The 22,641-nt window shown below is 45.4% G+C and overlaps 1 protein-coding gene across 2 annotated transcripts in view; it reads left to right on the top strand.

The window, feature by feature from the left end:
* Window positions 1-22,641, top strand: part of USP48 (ubiquitin specific peptidase 48) — a 725,601-nt gene that overhangs the window by 295,015 nt on the left and 407,945 nt on the right. For both annotated transcript variants that reach the window (XM_078642611.1, XM_078642612.1), the window contains exon 15: window positions 11,667-11,732. In XM_078642611.1, the coding sequence (XP_078498737.1) occupies window positions 11,667-11,732 (66 nt within the window). The remainder of the gene's footprint in view (window positions 1-11,666; window positions 11,733-22,641) is intronic.

The following is a 22,641-nucleotide window of genomic DNA, read 5'->3' as shown; positions in this document are numbered from 1 at the left end:
TAGTAGCCCCCACATGGGCTTGTTAGCCTTGGTACACCACCCTGTTAAAACTCTCAGTGGTTCCACATCAAAAGGTACATCTCACACCCTGTCTCCTCACTCAGAGCCATGGAGAAATCAGACATCCAAATCCCAAAGAATTCAACCTAGTGATTTGGCTCTTGACGTCATAGAGTTTGGTTATTTACAATTACCACCAGACTGTATAAATATTCTCAAAGAGGTTAGAAAGCCTACTACTAGAGTATGTTATGCTGCTAAATGGAAACGGTTTGTTGTCTATTGTAACAACAACCATATCAATCCACTTGATGCTTCTGTACAGAACATCATTTGTTATCTGTTGTATTTACAGCAATGTGGATTAGCCTACACATCCATTTGCTTACATCTAGCAGCAGTAGCTTCATACTTGCAAAACAGATAACACCTACCCCTATTCAGAGTACCAGTGATTAAAGCCTTTATGGAAGGATTAAAAAGGGTAATACCACCAAGAATGCCCCCTGCACCAGAGTGGAACTTACACATAGTTCTTACAAGACTAATGGGTCCACCTTTTGAACAAATGCACAAATGTCAGTTGCAATTCCTGTTGTGGAAAGTCGCTTTCCTCATAGCGATAGCTTCAATAAGGAGAGTTGTTGAGCTTCAGGCATTGACTCTACAAGAGCCTTTCTTTCAACTTCTCAAGGATAGAGTGCTAATGTTCTTCGTACTAATCCTAAACTTCTCCCTAAAGTTGTTTCTGCTTTTCATATCGATCAATCAGTTGAGTTTCCTGTTTTCTTTCCTCAACCTGATTCTGTGGCAGAACGAGCTCTTCATACACTTGATGTTAGGCGAGCTATACTTTACTATGTAGAAAGAACCAAACAGTTCAGGAAAACAAAACCACTATCTGTTGCTTTTTCTCCACCTCACAAGGGCAATCCTATTTTTAAATCAGGTATTGCTAGATGGCTTGCAAATTGTATGCAAACATGTTAGACTAAAGCAAGGAGAACTTACTAGGTACCCCCTAGGGTGCATCCCACTCACAAAATAGGGCTACTATGGCCTTCTTTAGAAATATCCCCACAGCTGACATTTGTAAGGCAGCAACATGGTTCACACCGCACACATTCACCAAACACTATTGTGTAGATGTGTCCTCAAGATAACAGGCAAATGTAGGCCAGGCAGTACTTAAAACACTATCTCAAACAACTAGAGCCACTGCAGGTTAGCCACCGCTTTGGGCGATTACTGCTATATAGTCTATGCAAAGCATGTGATCTACAGCTCAAATGCCTCGAATGGAAAATATTACTTACCCAGTAAGCATCTGTTCTTGGCATGTAGAGCTGTAGACCCGCATGCGCCCACCCACCTCCCTGGTCTCCTCTACTGGTTGTAGTTCTTAATTTACATTCAAACGCATGGACATCTCTATTCTACACTTCCTAACTCCATTTCTCACCCTCTGCGAGAAAACAATCTAACAATGGAGTCGATGCCCATGCGCACTATCGCCGAAATAAGGAGTCGCCTACCTCGTGACTGGAAAGACTTTCGTCGAAAAAAAACAACTTGCAAAAATCCGGGCCCAATACTAGATGACAGGAGTATGCCAAGCATTTGAATCTACAGCTCTACATGCCAATAACAGATGCTTACTGGGTAAGTAACATTTTCCTTCTTGTTTCTGTAGAAACCAAACTCAAAATACACAGACATTTAAAAATCTTAAGCTGTAGTTCTACCCTAAATATATAATTTATAGACCACCTTTAAATTAATATAACTTTATGTTCGAGGCATATGAGCTGCAGATCGTACACTTTTGCAATAGATCACCACCTGGTGTTGGGCTCGGATGATTGCAGGTTTTTGTCTTCTTGGAAGAAGTCTTTGTAGTCACGAGATAGGTGACTCCTGCCTTGGACAATACTGTGCATGGTCATCGACTCCATACTCAGATTGTTTTTTTCCGCCACTGGGTTCGGATGAAAGTTTCGGCTCCGGCTAGAAAAGACTTTTCCAGCAACTTCGAAGCAAAAAAACTTTGTAAAACGTTATCGACATCGAATAGAATACTTTCGAAACCATCAGCCACATTCTGGTAGTCGACACGGGTCGTTGGGCCTATCGGCGCCGTGCGGCCTACGCCTCATGGACAGAACTCCATTCAAGAGATGCCCGGTATGTCGAGAAAAATTCCCTCATAGCGACCATCACGAGGTCTGCAACCGCTGTCTGTCGCCGGAACACGACGAGTCGACCTGCACAGCTTGTGCATCCTTCCGATCGAAAAAGACCATTCGGGATCGGAGGGCACGTCGACACGAGATGAGGAGATCAGCACCAGAGGCCATCTTCGAGGAGATCGTCGAAGAAGACATCTCCGGAGGCGAAGATCCACTCGAAGACCTCTCCGAGGACGAGGCTCCACTCGTCGCCGAGGAAGACTCGCCTGATCTCCAGATCATATCGGAGGCAGAGGACTCAGATGACTCGATTCTATCTCGTCAACCCGTGAGTACTCTTGCCCCTGCACAACAGATACTACCCAAGCCAAAGGCAACAATCAGCTCTCCGCCCATGGGGCCCAGTCGAGACCGAAAAATACCCTCAGCGCGTCCGCCTTCGGACTCTGCTCCGAGGAAAACAACTACGCCTTCCGGTGCCTCAGCACCGACAAAACCACACGTGCCAATTCCACCTCTTCCATTGGCACCGAAGCACACTCATCCTTCGACACCGAAGGATTCTTCGACACCGAAGCCAAAACGCCCTTCGGTGCCCAAAGACAAAGACCCTTCGGCACCCAAACCAAAAGATGCATCGGTGCCGAAACCGAAAACTGTACCGGATCCGCAGAAAGCTCTGGCTCCAAAGTCTTCCGGTTCCAAAAATAAAGATGGAAAGCCAGAGTCCGACGCCTCAAGGCCAACGAGACCTGTCTCCACTCCAAAATCTCCAACCTCAGCACCAAAGACTCCAAGGCCTGATTCAGAGACACCTAAGCCCTCTAACAAGCCTATCAAGCCGAAACCATCTTCGGCACGAACAATTTGCCACGGGACTCGATAACGCCTCCTACAGCAAAAAACACAAAACAACCCCTATTGGCACCAAACAAATCAACGCCAAAGAAGGTTGTAAAAGAAGAAGAACTGTTTAGACCAGATCCTAAGCAAAGGAAAGTCCATATCAATCCAAAAACTGGACATGTGGAAGCTATTCCTTACAAGAAGAGACCAGCAGACACACCACTTCTACCTGGGGTCCCTGCCAAAAAGAAGGATTGTGCAACTTCTCCAATGCACCCTTCCTCTCCTTCACCTTCTTCCTCTCCTATCCCTCCTTACATTAAACCTACAGTTTTTCCTGTTCAATCTCCGGCATCATCACACCACACTGATGAGGAGTATGATCTAGGTGGAGAAAATGACATACCAGAGCCACATGCATACCCTGTAGATGAAGATGTCAATCCAGAATACCCTAGAGATGACGATATATATGGTTTCCCCCCACACAATGTGCCCGACATTCCTGATCCTCAGTCTTACCCAACAAAGCCTTCCCCTCCAGAAGACAGTATAGGGTTTAATCATCTCTTAAATAGAGCTGCCCTTTACCACTGAGTTTCAATGCACTCTGATGCCATTGATGAGGATTTTTTACTCGATACATTTGAGCAGTCACAAAGGTCTACACAAATACTACCCATGATCAAAGGAGTCATTAAACATGCTCCAGAAATATTTAAAGACCCGGTACGCTGTAGGGTGTTAAATCCAAGAATAGAAAAGAAATATAGGCCAGCACCATCTGATCCAGTCTATATTAAGGGACATCTGCCACTAGACTCTTTAGTAGTGTCTAATGCACGGAAAAGAGCTAACTCCCAGACTTCTGGTGATACGCCCCCACCTGACAAAGAATCCAAAGTCATTGGTGCGTCAGGGAAACGGATTGCTGCGCAGGCTACAAATATATGGCACATAGCAAATGCACAAGCCCTGCTCTCACGATATGACAGGGCTCACTACGACTAATTAGAAAAACTCATGGAGCACCTCCCAGATCAATACAAAGATCAGGCAACAGAGCTCATACAAGAGGGCAAATTAATATCTAATGCCTCAATTAAATGTGCACTAGATGTAGCTGACACAGCATCCAGAGCTGTCAATACTAGTGTTATACGCAGACGACATGCATGTTTACGCATTTCAGGGTTTAAAACAGAGGTGCAAACTACCATCTTGAACCAGCCCTTCAATCAGAACCAATTGTTTGGGCCGGAAGTAGATAATACACTAGAAAAAATGAAAAAAGACACAGACACAGCTAAGTCTATGGGTGCATTACAATCCACTCAGACTAGAAGTTCTTTTCGCCACTCCTTTTATAGGGGAGGCTCTAAGCAAACCGGTGCAGATACAACATCATCTTTCAAGACGCACACACAGACCTCCTCTAACAAAGGCTACTTTAGAGGAGGATACAGAGGCAATAATAATAAGGGAAGAGGTAGAGGTAACAACAACAACCGCTCCTCTTCCACTCCCAAACAGTGACTTCCCTCTGCCTCCCCTACAGCATTCCACTCCTGTGGGGGGCAGATTATCACAGTTCATACCTGTCTGGAATTCCATCACAACAGACAGGTGGGTGAGACAGATTATCCAACATGGCTACTGCCTAGAACTCACAGCAACCCCCCCAAACATACCACCCAGACAGCGTACAATGTCTACAGACCATATGACTCTGCTTCAACAGGAAGTTCTAGCACTTCTACAAAAGGATGCTATTCAAGTAGTTCCTTTAGAGGAACAGGAAACCGGAGTTTACTCCCTGTACTTTCTAATCCCCAAGAAGGACGGGACACTGCGACCAATTCTCGATCTCAGGCCCCTAAACCATTACATACAATCAGATCATTTTCACATGATCAATCTGCAACAAGTACTCCCACTACTACAACAAGGCGATTTTCTTTCAACACTAGACCTAAAGGACGCCTACTTTCACATTCCTATACATCCTGCTCACAGGAAGTATTTAAGGTTTGTCATACAAGGACAGCACTATCAGTTCAAAGTCCTTCCATTCGGGGTCACAACAGCACCACGAGTGTTCACAAAGTGCTTAGCAGTAGTAGCAGTACAAAAGGGGGTGGTGATGGACGGAGCATCTGAATCAATCAAACACTCACACCCAGTCAAAAGATCTGGGTTTAATCCATCACCGTTCTTTAGCCCACTCTGCAACCCCAGTTCAGACATAGCTATATGCAAATCAGTCTGACCCTGTGCCTCATGGGAACAATCCAGCCCGAACTGCCAAGCCATGTCTTCCCTGGACCGGAAACAAGCTTCCGAGGACCGGTTTCTGGCATTCCAGCCGTCTTCGACCCGGCTTGCTTGAATACAGTGGCAAAGTGAGCAAGGGACTCACGTCTGAGCATACCCTGCCACACTTATGGTGGCCAAAAGCAGTACAAAAGGGGGTGGTGATGGACGGAGCATCTGAATCAATCAAACACTCACACCCAGTCAAAAGATCTGGGTTTAATCCATCACCGTTCTTTAGCCCACTCTGCCACCCCAGTTCAGACATGGCTATATGCAAATCAGTCTGACCCTGTGCCTCATGGGAACAGTCCAGCCCGAACTGCCAAGCCATGTCTTCCCTGGACCGGAAACAAGCTTCCGAGGACCGGTTTCTGGTGAGTGTTTGATTTGTTCAAACGCTCCGTCCATCATCCCCTTTTGTATCGCTTTGTTCGCCGTAAGTGTGGCAGGGTATGCTCAGACGTGAGTCCCTTGTTCACTTGGCCACTGGATTCAAGATAGCCTGGCTGATGAGGATTATGAATCCGAAACCGGTCCCAGGATGCATGTTTCCGGTCCAGGGAAGACATGGCTTGGCAGTTCGGGCTGGACTGTTCCCATGAGGCACAGGGTGAGACTGATTTGCATATAGCCATGTCTGAACTGGGGTGGCTGAGTGAACTAAAGAATGGTGATGGATTAAACCCAGATCAGTTGACTGGGGGTGAGTGTTTGATTTGTTCAAACGCTCCGTCCATCATCCCCTTTTGTATCGCTTTGTTCGCCCTAAGTGTGGCAGGGTATGATCAGACGTGAGTCCCTTGTTCACTTGGCCACTGGATTCAAGATAGCCTGGCTGATGAGGATTAGGAATCCGAAACCGGTCCCAGGATGCTTGTTTCCGGTCCAGGGAAGACATGGCTTGGCAGTTCGGGCTGGACTGTTCCCATGAGGCACAGGGTCAGACTGATTTGCATATAGCCATGTCTGAACTGGGGTGGCAGAGTGGGCTAAAGAATGGTGATCGATTAAACCCAGATCTTTTGACTGGGTGTGAGTGTTTGATTGATTCAGATGCTCCGTCCATCACCACCCCCTTTTGTACTGCTTTTGGCCGCCATAAGTGTGGCAGGGTATGCTCAGACATGAGTCCCTTCCTCACTTTGCCACTGGATTCAAGGAAGCCGGGCTGAAGACGGCTGAAATGCCAGAAACCGGTCCTCGGAAGCTTGTTTCCGGTCCAGGGAAGACATGGCTTGGCAGTTCGGGCTGGACTGTTCCCATGAGGCACAGGGTCAGACTGATTTGCATATAGCCATGTCTGAACTGGGGTGGCTGAGTGAACTAAAGAATGGTGATGGATTAAACCCAGATCATTTGACTGGGGGTGAGTGTTTGATTTGTTCAAACGCTCCGTCCATCATCCCCTTTTGTATCGCTTTGTTCGCCCTAAGTGTGGCAGGGTATACTCAGACGTGAGTCCCTTGTTCACTTGGCCACTGGATTCAAGATAGCCTGGCTGATGAGGATTATGAATCCGAAACCGGTCCCAGGATGCTTGTTTCCGGTCCAGGGAAGACATGGCTTGGCAGTTCGGGCTGGACTGCTCTCATAAGGCACAGGGTCAGACTGATTTGCATATAGCCATGTCTGAACTGGGGTGGCTAAGTGAACTAAAGAATGGTGATGGATTAAACCCAGATCAGTTGACTGGGGGTGAGTGTTTGATTTGTTCAAACGCTCCGTCCATCATCCCCTTTTGTATCGCTTTGTTCGCCCTAAGTTTGGCAGGGTATGCTCAGGCGTGAGTCCCTTGTTCACTTGGCCACTGGATTCAAGATAGCCTGGATGATGAGGATTATGAATCCGAAACCAGTCCCAGGATGCTTGTTTCCGGTTCAGGGAAGACATGGCTTGGCAGTTCGGGCTGGACTGTTCCCATGAGGCACAGGGTCAGACTGATTTGCATATAGCCATGTCTGAACTGGGGTGGCTGAGTGAACTAAAGAATGGTGATGAATTAAACCCAGATCAGTTGACTGGGGGTGAGTGTTTGATTTGTTCAAACACTCCGTCCATCATCCCCTTTTGTATAGCAGTAGTAGCAGCACATCTCAGAAGAAACAGATACATGTCTTCCCTTATCCCGAAGACTGGCTCATAAAAGCAAAATCATTCAGTCAATGTGTCCAACACACAAAGCAAACAATTCAAACACTGCACGACTTAGGGTTTACCATAAACTACACCAAGTCGCACCTAGAGCCTTCGCACGTTCATCGGTATCTAGAAGCTACCATAGACACATCTACAGCTCTAGCGTATCCCAGTCCAGCCAGGATACAGAGCATTCAGACCTTAGTCTCTGTTTTTCAACACCAGCGTCTCTCCAAGCTAGAGTGTTCATGAGACTAATAGGCATGATGGCGTCTTGCATCTTCATAGTTCCACATGAGTTCCACATGTGGACTGCAAATGCGTCCACTACAAGAATGTCTAGCACAACAGTGGAATTAGACTCAAGGTCAGCTCACAGACCTGGTGTTGGTAGACAGCCGTACATATCGCTCTCTGCAATGGTGGAACAACAAAAACTTGACAAGAGGACGGCCGATCCTAGAGCCTGTTCCACAAGTGCTGCTCACAACAGACGCATCCCTCATGGGATGGGGAGCCCATCTCTTACACTATACCACACAAGGCCAATGGAACAACCAACAAAAAATGTTCCATATCAACCATCTAGAGCTGCTAGCAATTTTCCTAGCACTCAAGACGTTTCAATTGCAAGTACAAAACAAAGCTGTCTTAATCCGGACGGACAATATGACAGCCATGTACTATATACAAAAACAGGGGGGACACACTCTCTACAACTGTCCCAGCTTGCGCAGAACATTTGGAGATGGGCCATTCCTCAAAACATACACCTGACTGTAGAACACCTTCCAGGAATTCACAATCAGATAGCAGATCTGTTAAGTCGACAGTCACAACAGATTCACAAATGGGAAATACATCCACAAGTTCTTCAAACATTCTTCCAAAGGTGGGGGGCATCCACAGATCTGTTTGCCACCCACGAAAATGCAAAATGCCCAACCTTCGCCGCCAGGTTTCCACACCCACGATCGGAGGGGAATGCGTTATGGATGAACTGGTCAGGCAGATTTGCATACGCTTTTCCGCCTCTCCCACTCATTCCACTAGTAGTACGCAAACTCAGACAACATTCTCTCAAACTAATACTAGGAGCTCCCACATGGGCACGTCAGCCGTGGTTCACCACACTACTAGAGCTCTCACTGGTTCCACACCAAAAATTAGGGCCCACGCCCTCCCTGTTAACACAGAACCATGGAGAAATAAGACACCCAGATCCAAGCCAACTGAATTTGGCGATCTGGCTCCTGAAGTCTTAGAGTTTGGTTACTTAAACCTGCCACCAGACTGTATGAACATAATTAAAGAAGCTAGAAAACCCACTACCAGAGCATGTTATGCCGCTAAGTGGAAAAGATTTGTAATATATTGTAACAATAATCACATTGACCCACTGGATGCTTCCATCCAAAATATCATTTGTTACCTTCTACACCTACAAAGGTCCAATCTAGCTTATTCTTCCATATGCCTGCATCTGGCAGCAATTGCAGCCTATTTACAGAATAGACAACATCTAGCTCTCTTCAGAGTACCTGCAATCAAAGCATTTATGGAAGGATTAAAAAGAATAATCCCACCTAAGTTACCACCTGCTCCGGTATGGAACCTGAACGTTGTCCTTGCAAGACTTATGGGACCCCCTTTCGAGCCTTTACACAAATGTGAATTGCAATTCCCAACATGGAAAACTGCCTTCCTTGTTGCCATCACCTCTCTCAGAAGAGTTAGTGAAATACAAGCATTCACAATACAAGAACCATTTTTTCAAATACATCCTAACAAAGTGGTTCTTAGGCCTAAACCAAAATTCCTGCCAAAGGTTATCACTCCTTTCCATCTTAACCAGTAGAGCTACCTGTGTTTTTCCAAAACCCAGACTCTGTTGCAGAAAGGGCTTTACACACCTTAGATGTTAGAAGAGCCCTGTTATACTACACGTATGGGACTAAGTCCTTCAGAAAGACAAAACAATTATTCGTATCTTTCTCACCCCCACACAAAGGCAACCCCATCTCTAAGGGGGGAATTGCCAGGTGGATTGTGAAGTGTATACAGATATGCTATCAAAAAGCTAAACGTACACTAACGGTTCCTCCTGGAGCACACTCCACTCGCAAACTAGGAGCCTCTATGGCTTTCTTAGGAAATATACCACTAGAGGACATATGCAAGGCAGCAACATGGTCTACAATACACACCTTCACTAAACACTATTGTGTTGATGTGCAAGCCAAAGCAGCAAGCTGCAGTAGGCCAAGCTGTCCTGAGAACACTGTTTCAAAATACTGCAACGGATACAAGCGACCACCGCTAGGGCAGACACTGCTGCACAATCGATGCAAAAGTGTACGATCTGCAGCTCATATGCCTCGAACGGAAAATGCTACTTACCAGTATGCATCTGTTCTTGGCATGTAGAGCTGCAGAATCGTACACGCCCTCCCGCCTCCCCGGGACTTGTATCCGTTCCACAACTCATCTTACTTAGATGCACACGCATGAACATCCTTTCTCTTTACTTCTACTAACTCCATCATTTCCCATCATAGCGAAAAACAATCTGAGGATGGAGACGATGACCAGGCGCAGTATTGTCCAAGAGAGGAGTCCCCTATCTCGTGACTACAAAGACTTATTCCAAGAAGACAACAACCTGCAATCATCCGAGCCCAACACCAGGTGGAGATCTATTGCAACAGTGTACGATTCTGCAGCTCTACATTTCAAGAACAGATGCATACTGGTAAGTAGCATTTTCCTTATTCTTTAGCTACAAATAAAAATACAGAGAAATGTACATTTTTAGGCTTAGGCTACTATTAATTTACAACTTACACGTCACCTTCAAACTATTATAACTTGTGCACCTCCATACACAGTGTATTCAACCCTGTGGCCATACTACATTGACCATAACACGCCACTCTACGATGCACAATGTTCTCACAAAAGATTTGATTTGCAATGTCATAACTGTTCTTGTAAATAAATTTTTTTTTACATGGTCTAAGTGTGATAGTATAAAACAGTATAAGCAGTGCATGGAGAAGGCTTAACAGTTAATGCAGTGTGACTACCAAGTTGAATACACCATATAGAGGTGTGAAACTTATAACAATTTGAAGGTGTTGCGTAAATTAGGGAAATGGAGTAAAAGGGGAGAAGAGAGGGTGCAGACGGGGAAACTAAGTCTTGCAGCAGTAAAGATTTGTAAACTGCAAGTTGGCAAAATTGCATACAATTTACGAACTTTTATACTTACCAGGAGCAAAATGTGTCACAATAGGTGATTAAATATGATATCCTTTCCTTTTGCTATGGGTGATCTAAATCTGATATCCTTTTCTTCTATGACTAAGTAAACACCTTATGAGCCCTTTTTATAGTAGTCAAAGGAGTACACAATTAATTGGCCAGACTTAGGTAGTCAGCGGGGTCTGTGAGTAGAGAAAGCAAGGTGGCAGAAAGACCAGGACAGAAAAAACAAATGCTTCCAATATGACAAATCAGAGCAAGTAAGTGGTTGGAGAGGGTTGTGAGATCACACGGGGAGTGGAGAGGGAAAGGGGTAAAAAAAAAGAGTGCAGAGAGGCAGATAGAAAAATAAGGCTGCAAGAGAAAAAGCAGAGCAAAGAGGTACATAGCAAATAAGTGATAGTGGTGGTGGGGGAGGGAGGCGAGATCACAAGGGTGAGTGAAGAGGGAAAAGCGAGAAAGAGCACAGAGTGTAAGACAGAAAATTGGGACACAGCAAATATTGAAATTAAGGGGCTCTTACAAACTTCAGCAAACCAAATTAGTTTTCTTTGCCGACCAAGAGTGCAGAACTAACGAGGGCAAAGCTTAAATGGACTAGTGAATGGTATTAGAAATGCAAAAAGTAACACCTGTTACACTATGGTATATTTTGCAAAGTTATACCTGGTTTAAGGCCGAATTAAAAAGGATTCAAACAGCTCCTCTTACCTGCTGGTATGTCTCAAGATTATGCTGGGTGAACTCGCATAGATCTCTGCGGCAAGTTTCTAACCCACTGATCTGTCTTACAGGCCTGTATGGGGTGTGATGTATTATGTGCTCCATGGAAAATTTTCAAATGCTGTATGATTCCTTTGTTTTATGTACATTATGTATATTTCTTACCTCTTCTCTCTACATTCTCACTTACAGAGGAAAACCATGAAGAAAAGAGGGAGGAAGAGATGAATTTCAATGAAGATATTCTTTGTCAGCATGGTATGTTTAACCACTGATAAAAATTGTTTCACTCGTATGAATGTAATGCAGATGGCACTTGGCAAATATGCAGGCAAAACTCCTATGCTCAAATCAGAACTTCTTCACAGTGTGTTGAATATTTTTCAAATATGTTGTATTTTTGTAATAATGAGTAAAAAAAATCTATAAAATTAGAAATCTTCCATTCTGATGGGTACTTCTACCTGCAGGTTCTTCACCTTTAACAATTTCCCAAGTGCCAGACTGGTCCGGAAAGTTCTGCAATAGCTTTCTAGTGCCGGTAGTGTCAGCCTTTGAATACCTCTTGGTAGTCTTAAGTCTGCTTGCTAAAAAAATCATAGAATTTTGATATGATCAAGCGAGGGAAGGAAAGGGAGGAAACAGCAGGGAAGGAGATCCAAACAAAGAAAATAAGCATACTTTAGAGCCACTATAAACAGAATGTGACCATAATAAGCAAATACTTGTAACAAAAAGAAATAACTGTCTTCCAAGGATTCTTTAAATATAATGGAACATATACAGCTGTCCCAACCATGACAGATAAATGTGCACTGTAAGACAAATAAAGGGATAAGAACAGTATGGTCAGCCAAAGTTCGAGTTACCTTGTTTAAAGCCCTCCTTTACTGTTTTTACATTAATATTTATAGTTCTTAAAGGAAAAACCACCTTGCACTAGTATTTGCCCAACTTCACAGGGTAAGAAAATAACCCCTTTCTTTGATGCACCCCCTGTTAACGGCAACAGAAAATAAAGGATTACTTAATGCAGTAAAAGTTCCATTGCATCCTCTTGGCTTTTGCGTATTACTATTGTTACAAATGTATGCAAAATCGAAGTATAGGAAATGTTTAGATTTATTTCCTGGAAGTCTTTATCAAGTTGACTTCATACCAATTCATCCAAAAGAAGTAACCACATTAATACCAGAGTTCCTCACACTCGGTGTTAACTCAAGCCCGGCAGTAATTGTGCTGAGTCCGTTTTTTCCCCATACCATGTAAAATTACATATCAGACTCCAAATTCTTAAGAGTCAGTATTGTAATCTTTACTCTGAAAACACCCTAAACAAACTTTCCAATTCCTTTTAAACAATCACCACAAGCAACCATGAGAAAAAACACTTCACATCTCCGTTGAGATGCCGCACCAGTCACACAGCCGTCTGCTGCCGTAAAACAAACAGGAAAAACAGTTACAAGATTAGCCGATCTTTGTATCTTTTCTGTAAACGAATAATGTCCATAAATTATAGAATCCAAACAGAGCCTTAGCACCCTTACAAAAACCGTTTGGCAGCAAGACAATCCTCCCACCACATCTCCTGCTGGAATGAGAATAATCTGCATCTGCTGGTTGTCGGAAGCTTATGTTATAGCCATGCCCATGCCATTTTCATGACAAAGCGTTAGAAATGAGCAGGAAATACTCAACGGGTTTCTTGGGAAATGTGGTCCCTAAATCAGAAACGTGTGATTCTGACAACTCGAGGCCTTTACTTTAGCAAACCACTATTCCTCAAACATTTTTGAAATCCTCCCATATTTCTGCATCATCCTATCCATCTGTTCCTGCATGGAATGAGTTTTCATGGCAGCGTTCAATGTAGATACAGCGTGGGATGTGACAGGTAGAGGGCACAGGCTCCAGAATGACATCTGGCAGAGGGTCCTGATGCCAGTTTGATCCACATAGGACCATTGCCTTGGCATCAGTTTTTTTCCACGCCTTTTGGCTCGTTCAGAGCTACATTCTCTCACTCTCCTGAGAAAAGTTTTCTCGCAAAGCTTTTCGAGGTGATCCAAGACAAACACATGCCTCCTACGAAGAAGTCTGGGTTCAAGCGTTGTAGTCTGTGCGACAGCCAAATATCCATCACATATCCATATGACTGTCTCTGTTGCCTCAGGTTGTGGCATAACACCTTGACGGTTGACCTCTGCCACCAAATGCACCCAAAAGCCATCAAGGAGCTTAGGGCCAAGTTTTTAAAGCTCGCTTTGAAGAGGGTCTTCATGGGGTGGCGCAGGTCATGGTCAAGGGCCATGTCCAGTGTCGCCCGAATCACCAGATCTTCACTGGAAAAGAGGAGGCACAAAAATAAGATAACACACTCCTCTTCTTCTCAGAGGTGATAATCACCAGGTAAGTCCAGGTTCCCTCCGCAGTTAGTGGAGGTTTCCTCAACAGTGTTACCTGAGACCCTCAAGCTGACATAACCATCTCATCCCCACCTGCTCCCACTCCTCAACTGGCCTTCCTGTCCGATTTCCCGAAGTACGCCATGTCGAGGACGGGTCCGTCTGCCTTCATGCAGTCCATGATGTATGTCTTTTGGAGGGTGGACATGCCACTGGAGTGCTCTTAATCACAATTAGGACCAGGTATGTGTTCATATGGTTTATTCATTTGTTCCATATGGATTCTATCCAGCGCCGCCCCCAGCTTTTGGGGCTCTACCACACCCGCCATCTTCGAGACTGGTATCAGAGGAAACAGTGGCTCTGGTCGGACATGCCACTACTCCATCTAGCACCGGTGTCCAACTCTGAGCCACACCTTGGCCGGACTCTGCTTACACACCACCCTCAGCATTTGTGACAGTGCTGCCATTGGCATCGATGGGGGTGCCACAACCCTCACTTGTTGCCAGTTTAATTCCATCAATCCAGTAGAGAGGCACTCAGTCTTCTGGAGGAAGAACAATGCACCCCATATCACACTAGGATGCTTATTCGGATCTTTATTCTCAGGGTGGTGACAATGATTCTGGTAGTCAAAAAAAGAAGGGGGGGGGCAGGAGCCTGTTAATTTCCAGTGTCCGTGCTCCAAAAATAGACTGTATAACAAGGGGGGGACACTGTTCCAAGAGTAGGGTGTAAATTATCACCCACTCATCAAAAGGGGAGAGTAGGAGTGAGAAGGAGGGTTGTAGAGAAAATGAGAAAATAAAGAGGCAGATTTGCATCACCAGTCTCTAAGGAACTAGTCCCGAAGGGGAGGGTAAGGTCTTGCCTCTTTTGTTAGGCCTCACACTTCCCGAAGGGAGTCAAGTTTCATCACTGGGCTTATGTTCCTCGTTGGGCCGGCGCTGCAGTGCTCGACGGGACACCTATTGAAAGGTTCACTTTCACGGAGGTCTTTTAAGAGAAAAGCCGACAGGTGAATGTGGGCTAGAACCTGGGGTAGAGGGAGTGAAGTACGTGCTGTGAAAATATGTAAAAATATAAAAATACCTAAGGGTGTCATCTGGGAGACTTTAATAGTGTGGTACCCTTGGTAAGATAAAAAAACACACGGGTTGGTGGGTTACTATGGGGCTTGATGTGCCCAAGTAACGGCTAAAAGGTTGACATGTTTCATTCCTTGTATGTCCTCTGCTGGATCAGTGACGTTTCTTCAGGACCTAGAGTGAGGTGAGATAGTGCACGTGAGTGGTGGGGTTCCAAAGAAGACGGTAACCCACTAGAATTATAGGAACTGAAGGATCAACCACATGGCTGTCATTAATGCTATGGTGTTTGAAATCTCTAATTGTAGATTGTCATTAATAATGACAATGATTCTGGATCACATTCAGATGGACTTGCCGTCCAAATGTCCAGTGGGCTTGATATTTCTGCAGACTTTAACAGTGAGAGCACTCCAGGTCCGGAACACCCACCTTCACCCCTCCCCAGAGATGTCGACTTTTCACTCCGTCATCAGAAAAGCAACCTAGGTCCTTCACCTACCACTACCTGCAGTAGTGCAAAGAGCTCATATCCTCACAGATTTCTGATGGGTGGTGCTGTCCACTTATAAACCATTGCTTCCATTCAACGTAGCTATAAGGGATTCCATGAAGTAGTCCTGAGCAAAACCATCTTTGTTCCCAATGGTTAATAGGCGTATTGCTCACTGGTATAGAATTGCATCAAGGGATCTGGTCTTCCTAACCTTTCACGCATGTAGGAAACTGGGTGTTCGAGGCATGTGTGCTGTAGATACACATGTTTTGCATACTCCTGCCATCTAGTGTTGGATCCGGATGTTTGCAAGTTGTTTTCTTTAAAGACGTCTTTCCTAGTCACCAGGTAAGGTGACTCCTCCTTTCGTTAATAGTGCACATGGTCATCGACTCCATTGTTAGAAAGCTTTTTCTGCCATCGGGTTCGGACGTGAATTAAAGCGCTCCGGTTCAAAACCTTTCTCGAGTTCCCTCGACGTGCAATCCTCTCTACCCTAAAAGGTATTGGTTTTGTACGCGTTTCCCACTTCTTCGCATATTGTTTCAACAACTGAATCAACTTTTAGATTGGAAAGCTTTGTGGACGGCCTTCGGGCCTAACCGTCCCGAGTCAGCGGCGGAGGTGGAGTAAGCCTTCTCCGAACAAGACTCTGACTCGGAGCTCGAGATAGACACCGAAGAACTGTCGCAGGGAGAAAGTGACATGAGTACAGAAGACCCCTTGCCCCAACTCCAAAAAACACAAGGCTTCGGCACTACCTCTGCCTTCTGGCCAAGGTCAGCACCGAGACGACGTTTTGGATGCCCTGGCTCTGGGCCCGAATCCGAAACAGCCAGTCAAGCCTTCTGACTCGGTACCGAGTCGTCAAAAGTCCTCCTCAGAACCGAAACCCTCTAGTTCCAAACACAAGTCCGGCTCAAAGCCGAAATCCTCTGTGCCAAAAACCAAGCAGCCTTCAGAGCCGAAACCTTACACATCGAAAAGCCTGCTTATGCTAGTGCCGAAGACGCAGGCACCAAAAACTTTGTGGCCAAAACAGAAAGAGACCCCTTCGGACCCGAATGTGGACATTATTCCATTGACACCAGATCCAAAGTAAAATAAGCTATATATTAATCTGAAACTGGCCATATTCACACAATGCTACCTCAAAAACGCAAACTTCATGATGATGACGTTTCTCACAAGATCCTTTAAAGAAAAAATCTGTGGCTACAAGTCCCTTGCAAATTTTACACCTCGGGATTCCCCGCAATCTCACCATGATGATGACGATGCTGATGATGTTGGGATACATCTCCCAATAAATCCATGGATAGATTATACAATTGATCCCCAGGTAGTAATGATCCAGACCTTTACCCAGCCAAACCATCTCCTCCAGACAACAGTGCATCCCATCAATAACTTATTGCCAGGGCTGCATAATATTATGGGGTGGCATGGCACAAAGAATCACTAGAGGAAATTTTTTTTGTTTGAAACTCTATCATCCACACACAGGTCATCACAAACACTTTGCATGCTTCAAGGCATGATGCAACATGCTGATGAGATGTTTAAGGACCCAGTCAGAGCGCGCATCTTGACCCTTAGGGTGGTCAAAAAGTATAAGGCCTTTATTTATCAAGGGCCAGTTGCCATTAGATTTCCTAGTAGTATCTAATGCTCATAAGTGGGCAAAAACATCAGACATCAGGAGATGCTCTTCCGCTAGATAAAGAGTTCAAGTTAATTGACGCTTCTGGCAAGCGCATAGCTGCTCAAGCAGCTAATCAATGACGCATTGCGAATACGCAGGGTGTTTTAGCCAGATACGACAGGTCACACTGGAAAGAGATGGAGCAATTGCTTCAATATCTCCAAGATGAGCATAAAGCTAAGGCACAGGACTTAGTAAATCAAGGTAAACTCATTTCTAATTCCTCTATATGATATGCTCTAGATGGTGCAGACACTTTGGCCAGAGAGGTTAATACCAGCATCCTGCTCAAGAGACACGCTTGGTTAAGGATTTCAGGGTTTTAAGCCAGAGGTTAACAATCCATCCTTAATACACCTTTTGATAACGAACATCTGTTTGGTCCTAACGTAGATCAAGCATTGGAGAAGATGAAAAAGGACACTGAAGTTGCCAAATCTATCGGAGCTCTGAATTGAATTTGAATTTGAATTTAAAAGTATTTCTAGAGCGCACGTACACCCAGCGGTTTCATGGCGCTATGCAGTACTACAGGACCCGAAGAACAGAAAGACTAGGGAGCCAAGGGGGCCATTAAGAGGGGAATGCCTGAATAAAAAGGAAAGTTTTAAGGGCTTTACGGAAGAGGGAGTACTGCGGGCAGGATCTTAAGTGGAGCGGGAGAGAGTTCCAAAAGGCAGGAGCCACAGTAGAGAACTTGGAACCACCCCATTTTTTTCGTTTAAAGCGGGGGACCACGAGAAGTTGTTGGGTGGCTGAGCGTAACTCTCTAGGCGGGTTGTAAGCGTGAATTGCCGAGCCGATGAATGCGGGGGCAGAACCGGCCCGGGCATTGAAGATAATGCAGCCCAACTTAAACAGGGCACGTTGCTGTACGGGGAGCCAATGCAAGGATTTAAGAAGGGGCGTGACATGGTGTGACTTAGATAAGTTGAAAACCAGGCGGGCCGCCTGGTTCTGGACCAACTGGAGACGCCTCACTAGGTACGCCGGCATGCCACAATAAAGGGCATTGCCGTAGTCCAAGCGGGTCGTCACCATCGCCAGAAGTATGAGTTTAAGAGCAGAAGGGGAAAAGAAGCGGGAAACTTTGCGTATTGTCCGGAGAGAGAGAAAAGCTGAAGATACAGCCGCACTAACTTGGGAATGAAGGGAGAGTTGATTATTGAGTTTGAAGCCAAGAGTTTTGACAGAGGCGGAGGGAATGGGTGGAGGACCTAAAGAAGGGGGCCAAAAGAGAGGAGACCATGGACTGGAGCAACCACCCGTCAACACCAATTCCGTTTTGTCGGGATTGAGTTTCAGGTGGTTGTGGTTCATCCAGTCCTGAATGAAGGTCATAACCGATTGAAAATTGGATATTGAAGCAGAGGAGGAGGCTAAAGAAAAAATGAGCTGGAGGTCATCCGCATAATTGTAAACAGAGACCTCCAGCTGTTGTAGGGCAAAAATAAGAGGGGCAATGTACAGATTAAATAACAATGGGGAAAGGGAGGATCCTTGGGGAACCCCGCACTGTACAAGCCGAAAATCGGCTGAGTAATCACCCAAGCGGACTGCTTGAGTGCGGCCACTCAGGAAGGAGGACAGCCAGACCAAGGCCGAACCTCCAATTCCCGCCGCTTCGACACGGGAAAGTAAGATGGCATGATCTACCGTGTCGAACGCGGCGGAGAGATCGAGGAGGACCAAGGCCTGGGGCTGACTAGTGTCCATACCCTCCCTGAGATTGTCCAAGACCGATAAAACCACGGACTCCGTGGAGTGTGCAGGGAGGAATACAGCCTGCCTGGGGCCAAGACACTGTTGCTTTCCACGAAGGAGCGGATAGTTCTTACTACATGGCGTTCCAGTACCTTGGCCAGAAAAGGCAGGAGTGAAATAGGGCGGTAGTTAGCTGAGACAGAAGGGTCTGCACCAGGTTTTTTTAGGATGGGTAAAATTACCGCCGATTTGAGTGATGGGGTGACAATGCCCTGGGAGAGTGAACTGTTAAGGAACGTAACGGGTGGTGAGGGGCAGAAAGAATAAATCTGTTTCAGAATATGAGCAGGGCAAGGATCCAGAGGGGAACCAGACTTAATCAGGGGAAGAAGGGAAAGGAAAGAGTCAACTGTGAGAGGAGGAATAGCGTCCAGACGCGCTGCGGCTGGAGGACAGTGAGGATTAATAAAGGAGGGGCGCGGGAGGGGAATATTGGCTCTGATCGTGGTGATTTTGTCAAAGAAAAACAAGTTGAGGGAATCACAGAGGAGCTGTGAGGGAGAGGGTTTGAGTGTGGCCCTGTCGGAATATGCTAGATCTTGAATGATGGCAAAGATTTCTCTGGGCCGATTTTCGGCCAACTGAATTTTAGAGGAGAAATAAGCCTTCTTGATTTCCAAAATGGATTTCTTATATTTAGCCGAGAGGGTGATGTAATGATTTCTTAGGATGGGACAGTAGTCCCGCCGCCAGAGGCGCTCCGCTCGGCGAAGATTACGTTTTTGGGTCTTCAATTCGTTGTTGAACCAGCGGTTTGCATCTTTAGAGCGCTTAGATGATATGCGCTTTAGAGGGGCGACTGAGTCACAGCCGGCCCGCAGCCAGTCTCCAGTCTCCATTCAACAGAGGCTCCTTTTGTCGCTCCTTTTACAAAGGAGGGTCCAAAACCCCATTCCCAGATCAAAATAAATCAACATATAAAGGTAACAACTAGCCCTCTCCCTCCAGAGGATTTTTTCGAGGAGGTTAGAGAGGCAACAACTTCAAGGTTAGGGCTAAAGGCAACACACCCCGTAACTCCCTTTCCCCCCAACAAACAGTGATTTGCCCACGCTTCCCCCCCAATTACACAACACCTATCTATAGCAACAGACAAATGGGTGATTGGAATTATCCAACATGGTTATTGTCTGAAGCTTACCAATAATCCCCCAAACATTCCACCTTGATCCCACAATTTGCCTCCAGAACACCTACAATTGCTAGAACAAGAGGTTCGATCTCTCTTACTAATAGGAGCAATTGAGCCGGTCCCCAAACAGTACCAGGGCTCGGGTGTTAACTCTCTGTATTTTCTCATTCCCAAAAAGGACAGTTCCATAACACCTATTCCGGATCTTAGAGAGTTAAACCATTATATATTGTCAGAACACTTTTATATGGTGATGCTTCAACAGGTACTCCCACTTTTGCAAGGAGCAGATTTTATGTCTACTCTAGATTAAAAAGATGCATATTTTCATGTTCCAATTCATCTGGCTCATTGCAAATACCTCAGATTTGTGATAGCAGGCAGGCATTACCAGTTCAAAGTGCTTCCCTTCGAAGTGACTACAGCGCCCTGAGTTTTTAACAAATGCCTGGCAGTAGTCGCCGCTCATCTCAGAAGGCAGCAGATTCATGTATTCCCCTATCTAGACGACTGGCTTATCAAAGCCAGCACACAGCCAGAACTGTCTACAACACACAGATCACAATAGATCTACTTCATGCACTGGGGTTCACCATCAATGCTCAAAAATCTCACCTGCATCTATCACAGAAGCCGTCTTACTTAGGAGCCAGTCTAGACACAGTTAAAGCTCTAGCCTCTCCAAATGTAACCAGAATACACAATATTCAGGCTTTGATTCTACAGTTTTAACCTAACCCAAGCTTTGCCAGCCAGAGTGTTCATGCAACTACTGAGAATGATGGCGTCTTGCATCGCAGTTGTACCCAATGCAAGGCTACACATGCGTTCCCTACAAGAGTGTTTGGCACATCAGTGGATTCAGTCGCTGGGTCAATTAACCGATCTAGTGTTGGTAGACGGCGGTACCCATCGCTCTTTGCATTTGTGGAACCCACAAAACGTATCTAAAGGACAGCCTTTCATCAACCCTATTCCACAGATCGTGCTCACAGCAGACACATCTCTACCAGGTTGGGGGGCTCATCTCAAAGGTTACACAATACAGGGCCTGTGGAGCAATAAGCACAAAAGACTCCACAGCAACTATCTAGAGCTTTTAGCAGTTTTTCTAGCACTCAAAGCTTTTCAAACTCACCTCATAACCAAAACTACCCTAGTCTGAACAGACAACATGACAGCGATGTGTTATGTGCAGAAACATGGCGGGACACACTCTCTCCAACTATCGACACTTGCTCAAGCCATTTGCAATTGGGCCATCCATCACATTTATCTTCTGGCAGAACATCTCCCAGGGGTAAACAATCAAATTGCCGACCACCTCAGCAAAAGGAGACCGCAAATTCACGAATGGGAGCTTCATCCCCAATTTTTCCTTCCCTACTTTCAACAATGTTTTTTTTTCAAATAGACCTGTTTGCCACAGCCTAAAAACGCAAAATGCCCAAGCTTTGGCTCCAGGTTCCCACACCCGCTCTCAAAGGCCAATACCTTAAGGATGAACTGGTCAGGGATATTTGCCTACGCTTTTCCGCCTCTACCGCTCATTCCCTGTGTGGTTCAGAAACTCTGGCAAACATCCCTCACACTAATCATAGTAGCTCCCACATGGGCCCGTCAACCATGGTACACCACCCTGTTGGATCTATCAATAGTTCCACATCAAAACTTGCACCTCACCCCCAGTCTCCTCACACAGAGCCATGGAGAAATCAGACATCCAAATCACAAAGAAATGAATCTTGCGATCTGGCTCCTGAAGTGATAGTTTGGTTGTTTACACTTACCACTAGACTGTATGAACATCCTAAATGAAGCAAAAAGGCCTACTACCAGGGCTTGCTATGCAGCAAACTGGACTAGCTTACTCATCTATTTGTTTGCACCTTGCAGCGGTAGCTGCATACGTATAGAATAGACAACATCTGTCACTATTCAGGGTTCCATTAATCAAAGCTTTCATGGAATGATGAAAAGGGTAATACCACCAAGGATTCCTCCTGCCCCAAAATGTAATCTCAGCATTGTTCTCATGGGGCCACCATTGCACAAGTGCCCTTTGCAATTTCTCTTATGGAAAGTTGCTTTCCTCATTGCCATCACATCACTGAGGAGAGTTGGTGAGCTACAAGCATTAACCTTAGAAGAACCCTTCTTTCAGCTACACAAAGACAGGATGGTTCTCTGCAGCAACCCTAAATTCCTTCCCAAAGTAGTTTCTGCTTTTCATATGAGGCAATTGGTTCAGTTACCAGTTTTGTTTCCCTGATTCTGTAGCAGAACTCCCTTCACACACTTAATGTTACTTTACTGTACTACATAGATATGACAAAAGAGTTTCACAAAACAATTGTTTGTTGCATTTGCTTCACCTCACAATGGCAATCCTATCTCAAAATCTGGTATTGCCAGATGGATTGTTAAATGCATTCAAACATGCTATTCTAAAGCTAAAATAACTTTAACCATAGGCCCTAGAGCGCATTTCACTTGCAAAATAGGGGCTTCAGTGGCCTTTTTAGGTAACATTCCTCTAGCTGACCTATGTAAGGCAGCTACATGGTCTAC

Source organism: Lissotriton helveticus, chromosome 5_1 (assembly GCF_964261635.1).
Source record: "Lissotriton helveticus chromosome 5_1, aLisHel1.1, whole genome shotgun sequence".
Classification (NCBI taxonomy): domain Eukaryota; kingdom Metazoa; phylum Chordata; class Amphibia; order Caudata; family Salamandridae; genus Lissotriton; species Lissotriton helveticus.
This window is presented reverse-complemented; position numbering and strand designations above follow the sequence as displayed.